The following is a 12,567-nucleotide window of genomic DNA, read 5'->3' on the forward strand; positions in this document are numbered from 1 at the left end:
GTCTCAGGGCCAAAGGCCTCATCTCCACCACCTGAGTGTCACTTTGTCCCATCTTTTCTACCTGAGAACCAAGAGGTTTCATATCCTTTACCTGCCAAGAGGTTGCACCTCGCCTGTAAGAGCACTCTGAGGTTTCGACCGCCATGCTGGAGTGTCAGGAATTCTTGTATCCCCCACCGACTGCCATGGAGTCTCCCATCCCCTGCTTGAGCGTACCCGGCTCTCCCTACCTGCACGCCATGTACGTCCATCTTCTCTACCTGAGTGTCTTGAGGTCTCCTCTACTCTATATAAGTGTCCCAGCTCCTTGACTGTTGAAGGTTTTCTCCTTCCTGGGTGTCTTGAGGTCTCACCGTCCCCAGCTGAGAGTCGTGAAATCTCATCTCTTCCTCTGACTGCAAGGCAGTCTTACATGTCCTGAGTGTCTCCACGGTATCCCTCCCACCAGTGTGTCAGGAGGTCTCGTCTCTACCTGACGGGCCTCACGTCTCCTGCTCTGTGTCTGGAGGCTCCACCTCTTCTCTCCAAGTGACCGGGGGCCTCCTCTCCCCGACATCAGTGAAGGCGTGCCTCATCCCCCGCAGCTGAGCGTCATGAGGCCGCATCTTCCCCGAGTGTCTGATGTTTCCGTTTCTTCCACCTGTTGGTCAGGATGTCTCATTTCCTCTCCAGTGTCCAGAGACCTCCTCTCGTAACTGACTGTCAGGAAGCTATCATTTTCTCTGCATGACTGCCCCCAAATCTACTCTCAGCGCAGGTCTGAAGGGCCTTCCCTATTACTGAGCCAGGACATCTCACCTTTATTCACCAGGGAGCGGCAAGGCCTCACTCCCCCAGGGAGCGGCAGGATGATCTCACTTCCTTACTTGAGTTCAGTGCTCATTAGTGCCCTTCCTGCCAAACAGGAGGGTTTGTTTCCCTTGTGTTATTGCAATCAGATCTCAAGAATATCAACTATTTGAGTGTCACGAGATTCCTACCTCTGCTACTGCGTGTTAGGAGGCCCCTCTCTCCTCCACCTGACAGTAAGGAGGACCCGCCCCCCGTGTCAGTTTCAGGGCTCTGGGGTACTTTTATCTGCTAGGGTCTCTCATTTCCCACACCTCAGTGTCACAGGGCTTGTTTCTTCTATTTGAGTTTCTGGAGGATTCTTCCCCCCACTTAAATGTCCAAGGTGTGTGTACGTGTCCCTCCCTCTCTTTTGCTTTCATCTCAGGTGGCCTCACCTCCTCTGAGGGTCACAGGGTCCTATGTCACCAACCTGAGGCCTTGTTTATTTCAACTGAGTGTCAGATTGTGCCTGATAAAGTAACCAAAAAAGACTCTAGAGATATAGTTCGAGAAATGACAGCAAGAATTCTAGAAGTGATATTAGAGTTTTGTTAAAGGAAAGATTATTCAAGTGTTTTTATGGGACTTTGATGGGCATAAAATTGATATGGTATTTAGGTCCTTGAGAATCGTGTAATAGAATGATGTAACCATTTATTTTAAATATTTATATGTTTAGTTTTCTGGAAATCACAACCTCCGTAAGTAATTAAACATAGGATGAAGACGTTAGACATAAACTTCAAAATGAAAACTGGTACCTAGCTTTTCAAAACACTTATGGGTTCTGCAAGAGCAAAGGTCAAAGACTCACGGTGTCTAGATTGTCGAAGACAATTACTATTTGACTCTGCACAGCAGCACCCACTTCTGACTGTAGAAGGGGCGACAGTACCTGCTCCCAGCCACAGTCACGGGTTGAAGCTTAGGCACAAGACCAGCAGGTTCAATTTTGTCACCAAACCTAGCGGAAGCAACAAACACCTCAACTAAGAGTGACTTTGTTTGCCTTCTCCATGCTGTTCCCAAGCGCAAAGGAGGGAGTTGGGAAGGTACAGGACAGTTAGGGTTCCAGGGCCAGAGGACAGGGTCTCAATGGCTGCTGGGGGCTTGGCTCAGGCCAAGGTGGGGCTCCCAGTACAGGGAGCAGGACCCCTCTCCTTCTCCGAATGAGACTCCTCCTCCCTGTTCTCTAGTCCACTCCTTCCATCCCCCTGCTCCTGCTGACTTCTGGATCCCCCACCTATTCACCTGAGCAGGCCAACCCCAACTCCATCCCTAAGCCCTGCCCGCTCCCACCTGTCCGTCTCTCACTTCTCCCCTTCCTGCTCACTCCCACCCGGCCCTGCTGTTCTCGGGCATAGCTCTCTGCAGGGCAGAAACCTCGTCGTCCATCCAGCCTTAATGACCAGGCCCCACCCCAGAGTGTCCCACAAGACCATGGGGACGGCTGGTGGTAAGGGAGAGCTGGAGCCACAGCCTTTGCTCCAGATTCCAGAGAGAGGGTTGTTGAGTTGCTTAGGGCCCCTGAGAGGGTAAAGCTGGAACACTGTGTGGTCATGATGAGGCCAGAACGGGGAAGGGAGTCCCTAGCCGCATGTGAGGAAGTGTCTGCCCTGGGGTATCTGGAGGCTCATCCCACTCAGTCCCTCAGCCATCTCTCCACCGTCTCTGGTGGGCATCTCTGGCCCGCCTTGAGTGTTCCGGTCATCTTCTGAGACATTGGGGTGGCTTCTGACTTGGGGTGGGGATATGGTCTTCTTCCCCAGGTCCCTGGGGGCCGTGATGGCACTTCCACAGACGGCTGGCCCCCTCCCTGTGCTCTTCCTCTCCTCCGTTGAAAAGCTGGACTTGCCCCAAGCTCCAGACCCAGTCCCAGGGAGACCCAGGATTCCACGTGCAGCTCAGAGGGGCCAACCCCCAAGTTGCCACCATGCTCCACCTTTGCCCCCACACTTGGATCCTCCTCATTCCTCGACTTCCTTCTTGGTCTCTCCTGTATGACGACCACAGATTCTAACTTGAAAATACAACAACAAGAAAATATATATATTGAAAATTTGAAATTGTGGGCTTTCTGCACAGGTGGCAAGCCTCTCTGAAGGTCCCACTGCCAGGCACTCACCATCCCAGCCTCACAAGGGCCTTTGTCTTCCCTGGCAGGCCATCCAAGCCTTCATCTGCTCCTCAGAGCTCCTCTGGGCAAAGACACCTGAATCCATCCCTCTTCTGCCCACAAGGCTTCATTCCATCAACGATTCTTACTCTCTGACACTTTCCTGGAGGCATTGCCCAGCCCCACCCTGACCCGGTGATGACCTGAATCGAGGTCTACATCTGTCATGTGTCACATCACACTCCTCCCTGGCCCAGCATGGCAGGCTCTGCACCCACTGCCCCTCCCCAAGCCCCACTGTTCTGAGGTCACATCCCTGCAGCCCCGGCCCTCTCTCAGTCCTGGGCCCTGCAGTCTCCACACTCCCATGGCTCCCTCTGTGTCTCCTTTGCTCGTTCATGGGAAAGTGTCCATCCACTCACCTCACTGTTCCTCCTCCTTTCACTCACTGAGGTGCTCTGCCTTTCCTATGAGCCAGCCACCCTCTACCAGGTACCACACAGGACTTGCCACATCATTGCTGGTGGAAGCTGGCTCGGAGGGAGAAGGCCTAAACATGGGCAGACACTGTGGCGGCAGGACAGCAGGGACAGACATGAAAGGGTTCAAAGACAGGAGCAGCAGAATTTAGAAGTATCTGGACACTGGTGGAGAAGGGGACGGGGCCATGGAGGACAGCCGGACTTCTAGCTCAGGAAGGGTCACTCACTGAGCTGGTGAGTAGAGAGAAAAGCTTCCAGCTCAGGAAGTACAGGCTCAAGTCCAGCAGGACTCGGAGATGCAAAAAGAAGTCAGACACATGGGCGTGGAGGTCAGCAAAGAGACTGAGTCGGAGACGGGGCACTGAGGTCAGCACCGCACAGCTGAGGGCTCACTCAAGGCTGGGGAGGCTCGTGAGACCTGGCCAAGGGGCGGCAGAGTTTGTGCTCCCGATACCTCCCCGAGCAGGCAACTGAGACATGACTTCATTTCTTATAAATTTATTACATAATAATATTATAATAATTATCAATAATAATAATAATTATATAAGAAACATAGATCTCTGTGGGATGTATCACAACGTCAGGGTCAGGAGGCCTCAGGACTGGAGCAGGGGTGAAATCCCCCAGATGGAACTCCATACAAAAGGAGGGGTGAAGCGGAACTGACCCTGTAAAGTTAAAAACCCAAATTGAACAGAACCAAAAACCCACAGGTGAGTGTGAGACAAGTGTGTATGTGGCAGTCTGTTACAGTGACTGCTGCTGTGTGTGACCTGGTCTGTTGGTGAAAGGGTTACTGGGTGTGACTCTGCCCAGGGAATGGGGCCGGTGGGCTGGGGTGGGGCAGGTGGGCACAGACCGGTGTGCCAGGCCCCTGGGCTGTGAAAACTTCTGTTTTCTGGATTTTTTTTTCTTTTTATTAAAAAAAGCTAGAAATATAAACAGAAACTTGTGAGTGACGTGGATGGAGCTTAGTCCAGACTCCAAAACCTAGGTTTAAAAATGTCCCAGGGCCCCCCACCCCACAGGTCATTGCTGAGTGTGAGGAGTCACAGTAAAGGGGGCTAGGGTGCCCTCTGGGGTCTTTGCCTCTCCCCCAGGGCTTGCGGTGGCCTGACTCTAGGGGCCCCCTATGATCCCCTCAGAAGCCCGATGGGGGGGCACTACCTCCAAGGGCCCTTGGTGGCCTCCCCAAGCAGCAGGGCTTCACCAAGAAGGCCTGCTCAGGTTAGGCGAGGCTCTGGAAGGACAGGCTGGGCAAACAGCAGGTCCCAGAGTACGAGACGACCTCTGACTTTCTTTGGAAGTGGAAACGGGGCGCTTTCACAGGCACACACCCATGCACGCACCCTGTGCACGCTTCTGAAGCCCCTACACTAGTCCAGAGTGGCCCCTTGGGACCACTCTCCAGTCAGGCACACACGGGGCTCCGACACACTCAGTCGCACCCCGAGTTTCACACACTCGCACATGTGCGCACACACACAGGGCGGAACTGGAGACTTCAGGGTCTGAGACAGGGAGGCCCCTCTGCTGTAGTTGCCCAACAGAGTGGGGAGGAGGCGAGACACCTTCTGGGGAGGGACCCTGTGAGGGAGATAGCTGGGGGCGGGTGCCAGGGTCCTGCCCCCCCCACCTCACCCCCCACAGCCCAGGGCAATGGTCTCCCAGGCCAGCTGACCTTGCTAGGGCCCAACAGGACTGGCTGCCCGCCGCCCCTCCTCCGTGCAGCACCTGAAGGGTCGGTGGGGCACGCTGTACCTCAGCGAGGGGAGGGTGCCCAGCTGGGGCCCCAGGGCGGGTTACTAGGACCCTGGCCAACCCCAGACCAGCTGGAGCGTCCCCCGCCCCACGTGGGGTGGCAGTGGCAGTTGAGGGGCCAGAGATGGAAGACTGGGCAGCCGCAGCGGAACCAGTGGGGGCTGGAGGGGAGGGAAAGGGAAGCTATTAAGGACAGAGATATTTGTTCCTTTTCTCGTTCCAAATATAGAGTGGATTAAAATATGCAAAACAGAGGGGCTCCTTGGCCCCTAACCGAGAACCCCAATGTCTCCCCCCTCCCCCCGAGTCACCAAGGTGTATCCTGACCTCGCATGCTGGACTAGGTTCCCCCCTCTGGGAAAGTAGCCACCAGGAGCTGTGCGGGAGATGATCAGGCCGGAGCACCCTGCCCCCAACCCCCTCCCGCTCCAGCCTCCCTGGCCCGCGCCCTTCCTGACCGAGTGCTGGGTGGGGCTCGCCGGCCTAGGAGGGCACTAAGCAATGTACAGGGCAAGTCTCCGAGCAACAGCAAACAGGACGATTCATGCAACATTCCTGGCCCGGGCGCCGTTGGGGTAGGTAGGGGGCGGGCCGAGCCCGCGGCCCGGGGGTAGAAGTGGGGGGCCCTGCCCGCAGGGCGCGGCCGGGAAGTGGGTGAGGGTGGGGCGTCAGCTGCCGTCCAGCTGCCTGAGCGCGCGCTCGATGTTCATGCGGTGGCCCACGCGCGTGACGCCCAGCTCCACGAAGTCGTCCTTGGTGAGCGCCGGCAGATGCGCGCCCTCAATCTCGTGGTCCTCGAATCGGTCGCGGTGCTCGCCCAAGTGGATGCTCTCCAGCCAGTCGCCCACGTCGAACTTGCTCCAGAGTTGCAGGGGCTTTTGCTGGAAGGGCCGGCGCGGGCCGGGGGCCCCGGGGCCGGGGCCAGGCGCTGGCGAGGGCAGCGGCGAAGGCGAGGGCGAGCGGCTGCGCGCGCTCACGCTGCGCACCACAAAACGCACCTCCTTCGGCTCGTGCGGAATGGAGAGGCTGGACGACTTGAGGATGGTGGGAGGCGTGAGGCCGAAGGGCCGCCCCGCGCCCCCCGCGCCCGCCCCCAGCCCCTCCACCCGCTCCAGCGACGCGGGCTTCACTGGGCTCGGGGCGCGCCGCGCCACCGGGTAGCGGCCGCCGGGCCTCACCGGGTAGGAGGCCCCGCCGCCCGGGCCCCCTGGGCTGCGCTGCGCTGAGATGGAGCTCAGCTCACCGAGGCTGCTGAAGAGCCTGCGGAGGGAGAGGGGGTCAAGGCCAGGTGAGGGGCATCAGGCGAGGTGGGGGCAGGCAGAGGGGAGCAGGGCCAGTGGCCAGGAGGACGGTGGGACGGTGAGGGTAGCCTTTGGACCAGAGGAAGAAAGAAGGGTAGGATCCTATGGCTACCCCTGCCTGGCCCCTAGACTCAGAGCCAGTGCCTTGCTGGGGAAGGGGGCCCCCTAGACTGAATGGAATGTAAGTAGGAAAACGGGTGGCCCCCTCCACCCCACGGGGGCTCCAAGAGTGAAGGCAGCCTCTGGGGCAAAGGGTTGGCTGCCTCATCTCTGACAGCCTCGGATACCGGCTCTGGGCACTGTTCCATCCACCCGTACCCTGGAGGGTACAACTCCTGCGACGCCCTCACAACTCCCCACATAAAGCTCTGTTCTCATGAGAGGACCCAGAGAGACCTGGGCTGGTGCAGGACTGGCTGAGTCGTGATAAAGACTGGCAGCAGCACAAGACTGAACAAGTTGTGAGGTCTGGGACAGACACCAGGCAGTGTTCACACCCACACAGAGCAGTGGCACGTGCAGGACAGGCGTGAGGCAGCAGCACGCCCAGGACACTAGGCCTCCCTACACAGGACAGCACACAACAGCAGTAGCACCCACACATGTTACATACATGCAGCAGCAGTGGCAAGAGTGGCAGTGGCCTGCTGATGACTGATACAGCAGCACATGTGCGCACACGCACACACACCCACAGGCGGTTCCTCACTTCCCAACATCACCTGATAGGACCCCAGGCCTTCAGCCCCTCCCCAGCACAGCCACAGTTGGGAGGCCTGCCTGGGGACCTCCTCCGGAGAAAACCCACTCCCGTGTGGCACCCCACCCCCACCCCATTTCTTTCCCTATCCCCTGTTGTGGTCAAAGGGAGCCTCAGGGGGCTGTCAGTGGCGCCAAAGCCCCACAAAGCCAGGCAGAGCAGAGATCCAGGCGGGCAGGTGCAGCACATGGACAGTGAGAGGCATGGGATGGGCATGCTCACTTACACAGCCGGCGCTCAGGACCACCGCGCAGCTAGACAGAGCAGCCACATGCAGATGGGCAGGAGAGAGCAATGAGAGAGAGTGTTAGCGGCCCAGGCCCTCAAAGCAGGCACATGGCCCACAGTCACGGCCACAGTAAGGGCAGCCAGGTGCAGGGATCCCCTTGCCAGATACCCAGGAAGGGAAGAACTCAGAGGCAGTGGGCCCAGTTGCAACGGGAGGGAACAAATCTGGAGCTGCTGGGGGAGGGGCAGTGCAGGCCAGACCTGGGCAGGCCCGGTGGGCTCCCAGTTTGCCTGTGATCTGTTCTCTGGTTTGTGAAGCGCAGACCACGGTGGACCCCATTCACAAGCTTTACTCGGAACACTGTGTGGCAAGTGCGCAGCAGACACCTGGCACCTGGTGATGCTTTGTGTCCCCTTATGTTACTGCTGTCTGACGGGCCTCTCTCTGGCTGTCATCTCACCTCCCTCTCCCTGCCCCTGCCTCATCTGGGCTCAGGACCCCTCCCCTGGGTTCCCCCACCCACCTCTGCGCTATCCTGACTGATGCCTGTCCCACATGGCACGGGGCATCCTGAGCCTCCTTCCTCCCCTGAAAGTAGGTTTTGTTTTTTTCCTCTCTCACCTGTGCAAGGTCGGCCTCTCCCCGGAGATCCAGCTCTGTCCCTCCTACATGACCTGGTTTCCATTGCCTTCCACTGGCTCCCTATCCTCAGCCTCTGTCCCTACTGCCACTCCCAACTGCTCCCAAGGCTGTGTCCGCCCTGGCCTCTTGAACAGGCCAGACCATGTTTCTCCCACCCCTGCAGAAAGGGGCACCAGGACACCTGGGTTGGTGGGCTCAAGGAACAGGCACCAATCATCAGAAGAAACCCTCCCTGCTCCCACCACATCTGGCGTCCATTGTACCACCGGGGCTTCAGGGCAAAATGGGGCAGCAGCAGAGGGGTGGGAGAGGATGCCAAAGGGGTGGTGGGTGCCCAGGTGGTAGTGACTGCTAGGAAGAGGGAGAGGGGGCAATGCTGGGGAAGTTGCCAAGGGAATGGTGCCTGTGGGACTGGGCCCAGTATAGCGCTCCCCCTGCAGGGCCCTCATGCAGGGCCTGGGGACCTGCATCACAGGATGGAGTCTTGCTTGGCCCTGCCCCAAGGGTCTCCTGGAGCAGGGACTGGAGGCCTCCTGCCCAGCCCAGGGTGAACTGGAAACCTAGGAATGAGGGCAGGGTGGCTCCAGAAGCACCCAGGGAGACCCTCCCAAGGGGTAATGCTGGGTGTGGGGAGGTGGGCACCCGCCAGAGGCAAGGGCTGGTGCCAGAAGAGGCTGTGAGTGAGGGGCTGAAGGGCCATGATCCACTGGGCTGGGAGTGCAGGAGAGGGGGCCAGTCACACTCCCAGCACTGCCCAAAGCACACTGGAGATGGCAGGCGGCCTCGAAGACCTAATGATGGCTGTGCCCTACCACAGCCCCAGGGCACAGCAGGGAGTGGCCAAGGGTGCCCATGGCCCAGGTATCTGCTCCTCCTCCCCTTCCTCTTGTGGAACAGGGAACTGTCCACATCGTACCCAGGCCAGGAACCCCAGCAGTGTCCATGGTCAAGATCCACGTTTCCACACCACCTCTGCACACCCATCACTGTCCGTCACTGCTCTCAGCTGCCTGACCACCTCCCCAGCCAGGCTCCAACCATGGTGTGGCCACGTCACAACAACTGGCAGCCTCCCAAAGGGCCTCTGGGCCACCCACCCTCTAACACATGGTACCTCACCAGGCACCATCACCCTTGAACGCCTTTGCAGCCTTTTTCCAGATGGCTCAGCAAGGTTCCACGGCCCCAGCACCTTTTCCATCAATGTCTGAATCTTGCTTCCTCGTGAGCCCTCAGCCAGTGAGGTTAGGAGCCCCTCGCCCCACCCACTGTGGTTGCCAAGGCCGCCAGCAGGACCCCCTTGCTGGCCTGTCCACCTGCTTCCCTTCCTTCCTGGATGGGTTCCCCTTAGTTTGCACTTTCTCCCAGGCCATGTCCCTATGTTGTGACAGATGTGCCCACAAATGCCCTCTGTGAGGCCCAGCCAGTCTCTCCTGAGCTCCAGACTTCTACTGGGGTCTCCAAACATGTTCTCCCTCCCTGAGTCCTTCCCACACTGGGGCCTGGGAGCCACCATCAGCTGCTCCATCTTTTCATCCCCACAGCTGACAAGTCACCCCCTCCCAGCACTAATCCAGGCCCCCTCCTCATCCCCCAGCTTTCTCTAGATGTAGACCTTTCATGTCACTTCCTAATTGTTCTCCTCGACTCCTGGCACCGAGCTCAAAGCCAGGAACACAACAGGCACTGAAAAAATGTCATAAAACAAAAGTAATGTGACGTGTCTCTCTCAGACTTGACTGCCTGTCAGCTCATGGGTACCAAGAGGCAAGAAAAAGCCCACTCTGGCCCCAGCCCCTGCCTTGAACCTCCTGCCACTGTGCTCACATGGGGCAGGTCAAGGCCTGCGGCCTTTTGCGATTCGGGAGCCTGACTACGGAAACGGTCCCCAACCAGAGCACAAACTGACGTGGGCTTGTCTGTGTCCTGGTGCCTTCTCTTTGGTCTTGGTGTCCTATTCCAGCCCTCCAACTTCTCACTGCCCACACCAGCTCATGGCTCCGATCTTGATGCACTCCAAGTGCCTCCATGTCGTCCCTCCTCTGGGACCCCTTCCTGCTTCCCCAGCAGAGTTCAGAGCTCCTGAAGCTCTGACCACATCTCCTGTGAGCACACCTCACATGTCCCCAACCCTGAGTGACCTGTAAGGACAGAGCACACCTGGCCCCTGCGCCCCTCACTGGCCGGCACACAACAGGTGTCAGTCCGGTCTCAGAAGAACAAGCCTAGCTGGCCTGAAGCACCTGCAGTCATGCAGGGCTCCTTCCAGATCCGTCAGACATACCAGCAGCAAGAGGCTCACAGGAGGACCCCAGGACAGGGTTTCTCCACCATCAGAGGAAAGTGTGTCTTCTGTGAGACTCTCATTAGTCATCTACTAAAGAAGCCGTCTGAGACCACGGCACACTGGCCATCAAAGGTTTTGAGAAGTACTGCAGGGGAGGAACCTCTTTAACTTTGTGTTTCCAAAGCTATTTCACCACGAAATATCTTCTGTAAGATCAGATGTGAGGGTCAGATAGGTATAAAACCGAGAGCCACAGCAAAACTGAGTATTGCCGTGGGGCTCACAGAGCCGCGGTCCTCGGACCACATGTGGGACTCGGATCCAACCATGGAGTCTGGAGGACAAAGGGAGCTCAGAGACAGTGGTGGGGCTCTGTTGACCAGGCTAGACTCAAAGCTAAAGGGATAGAGTAGATGGATGGTCTGAGATCAATGTTCCAAAAAGCCAAAGGCCACGGGCCTTCCAGAGACACACGTTGGGGTGCTTCCACCCAGAAATCGAAGATGGCCCTGGGGCATTTCTACAAGTTACCAAGCTTCAAACCCATGGCATTAAGGGGTAAGTTCCCCCAGAAAGATCTCAGGCCACAGAGTGTCTTGTGGCTAAAGGGCCCCGGAGCCTAGACTGAGCCGTCAGTGGGGAAGGTGGGCAGAGAGGGCCCTTCGTTTCTTGTGGTGTCCATCGGATGAAGAGAGGGGTGGGCCTGGGAGGGAACACATGAGGGGCCAGGGGGCAAGGATCAGGGATGTGACCTACAGGGTGGCTGTGGCAATTGTCCTGGGGCTTCTGCTAGAACTGGTCTTGGAAAGGAAATAGCCCCACCTGGACATCAGAACTTCCCACACTTTGGCCATTTCTCTAAAAGACAGTTTCACAAGCAGTTTTATCCCTACGAGAGAAATGAATGCCAGACTCTAGCCACCAGTGGTGGCTCGGACGGGTAGCACAGACACTGCCGGCTACATGGGCGAACCACTGGGTGTGGCCATTGCATCTCCTGCTCAGCTGCCTGCCAGTGGTCAGAAGTAAAGGGTCCAGTGCAGGCAGGGGGCCCAGCTCCAGAGGTCTGAGGGCAAGAAGGTGAGCGTAAGAGGGAGGGAGGAAGGAGCTGTGACCAGGAGCAGAAGGGCACGCGGAGGGAAGTGGGAAAGGAAGGGCAGGGCAGGCGGGTGAGTTCACGTGGCCGGGCCCATCAGGCGGCACTGGCCGGGCTCAAGCACAAGTGACTCCAGAACACGTGCTGTTTGTTACACATCTGACTGGTAAGTACAGAGGTCGGTCGGCAGGATGAAAACGTGCGCTTCTGTGTGAGGAGAATTCCTGCACGTAAATCCAGTGTCTGTCACCAGAAGGGGTTTCACGACTCCGGGTTACAGTGGTCAGAGAGTGGGGCTTGGGGTTAGAGGCCACCACTTACTGGACACACGGCATCTCTTCAGAGCCTCAAGTTTATTGTCTGGATAATGGAGATTATATTATTGTCCATCTAACAGAATGGTTGCGAGGATGAAATCATATGACTTGACACCCTCTAGTGCACAGCACTCATCTTCTTGTAAGGACTCTTGAGTGTTCACCTACCTGCCTGGCTCAGTGCCTGGTGCTTCCCAGGTGGTGCTGTGTGTCACCCTCACCATTTCACAGGGGAGGGAGTGAAGTTCACAGAGGTTAAGTGGCTTATCCACTGCTGGAGGTTGAAATCCAGCGCCATCTGACCCCAAGCCGATGCCAGGAAACAAAGCAAGTTGTGACACAGTGAGCACCATGTCACAAGGGTTGTCTCTTGCTTTAGGCTCTCTGGCACCTGCTCCCTCTGGTGACAGCATCTGATCTTCCTGTGGAAGACTCCCCTCACTCTCAGCACCTGTCTACTAGCGGAGCTGACCCCATGCCCCGGCTCCTAGGAGAGCACATGACTCAGGCCTGGCCAGCGGCAACCCTACATCTCCTTGACCCCAGTGGCTGTTGCAGGGGAAGCAGGGATCCACATGAAGCCAGCTGGAAATTTGCAGGGGCTCCTAAGTGAAAGAGGCTCACTCTCCGGTGGGCCCACAGAACAGATGGATGGAAAGGCTGGAGCTGCTGGACGTACCCCTCCCCCACAACACATCCAGGAAAGGAAACAAACACAGGTCCTGGCACAACCCAGAGCCAC

The 12,567-nt window shown here is 57.6% G+C and overlaps 1 protein-coding gene across 5 annotated transcripts in view; it reads right to left on the reverse strand.

Annotated features, from left to right (window-relative positions):
- Positions 1–3,911: 3,911 nt before the first annotated feature.
- Positions 3,912–12,567, reverse strand: part of SHANK3 (SH3 and multiple ankyrin repeat domains 3) — a 49,106-nt gene continuing 40,450 nt past the window's right edge. For 2 of the 5 annotated variants that reach the window (XM_064491309.1, XM_064491308.1), the window contains 2 exons: positions 5,114–6,453; positions 4,041–4,100 (listed from right to left, as the gene is read on the reverse strand). In XM_064491309.1, coding sequence (XP_064347379.1) covers positions 5,862–6,453 — 592 coding nt within the window. In that variant the 3' untranslated portion in view covers positions 4,041–4,100; positions 5,114–5,861. Of the gene's footprint in view, positions 4,101–5,113; positions 7,509–12,567 lie in introns of those variants that run through there. The other 3 variants (XM_064491312.1, XM_064491311.1, XM_064491310.1) reach the window with 3 other exon arrangements.

This window comes from Camelus dromedarius, chromosome 11, assembly GCF_036321535.1.
Source record: "Camelus dromedarius isolate mCamDro1 chromosome 11, mCamDro1.pat, whole genome shotgun sequence".
Taxonomy (NCBI): domain Eukaryota; kingdom Metazoa; phylum Chordata; class Mammalia; order Artiodactyla; family Camelidae; genus Camelus; species Camelus dromedarius.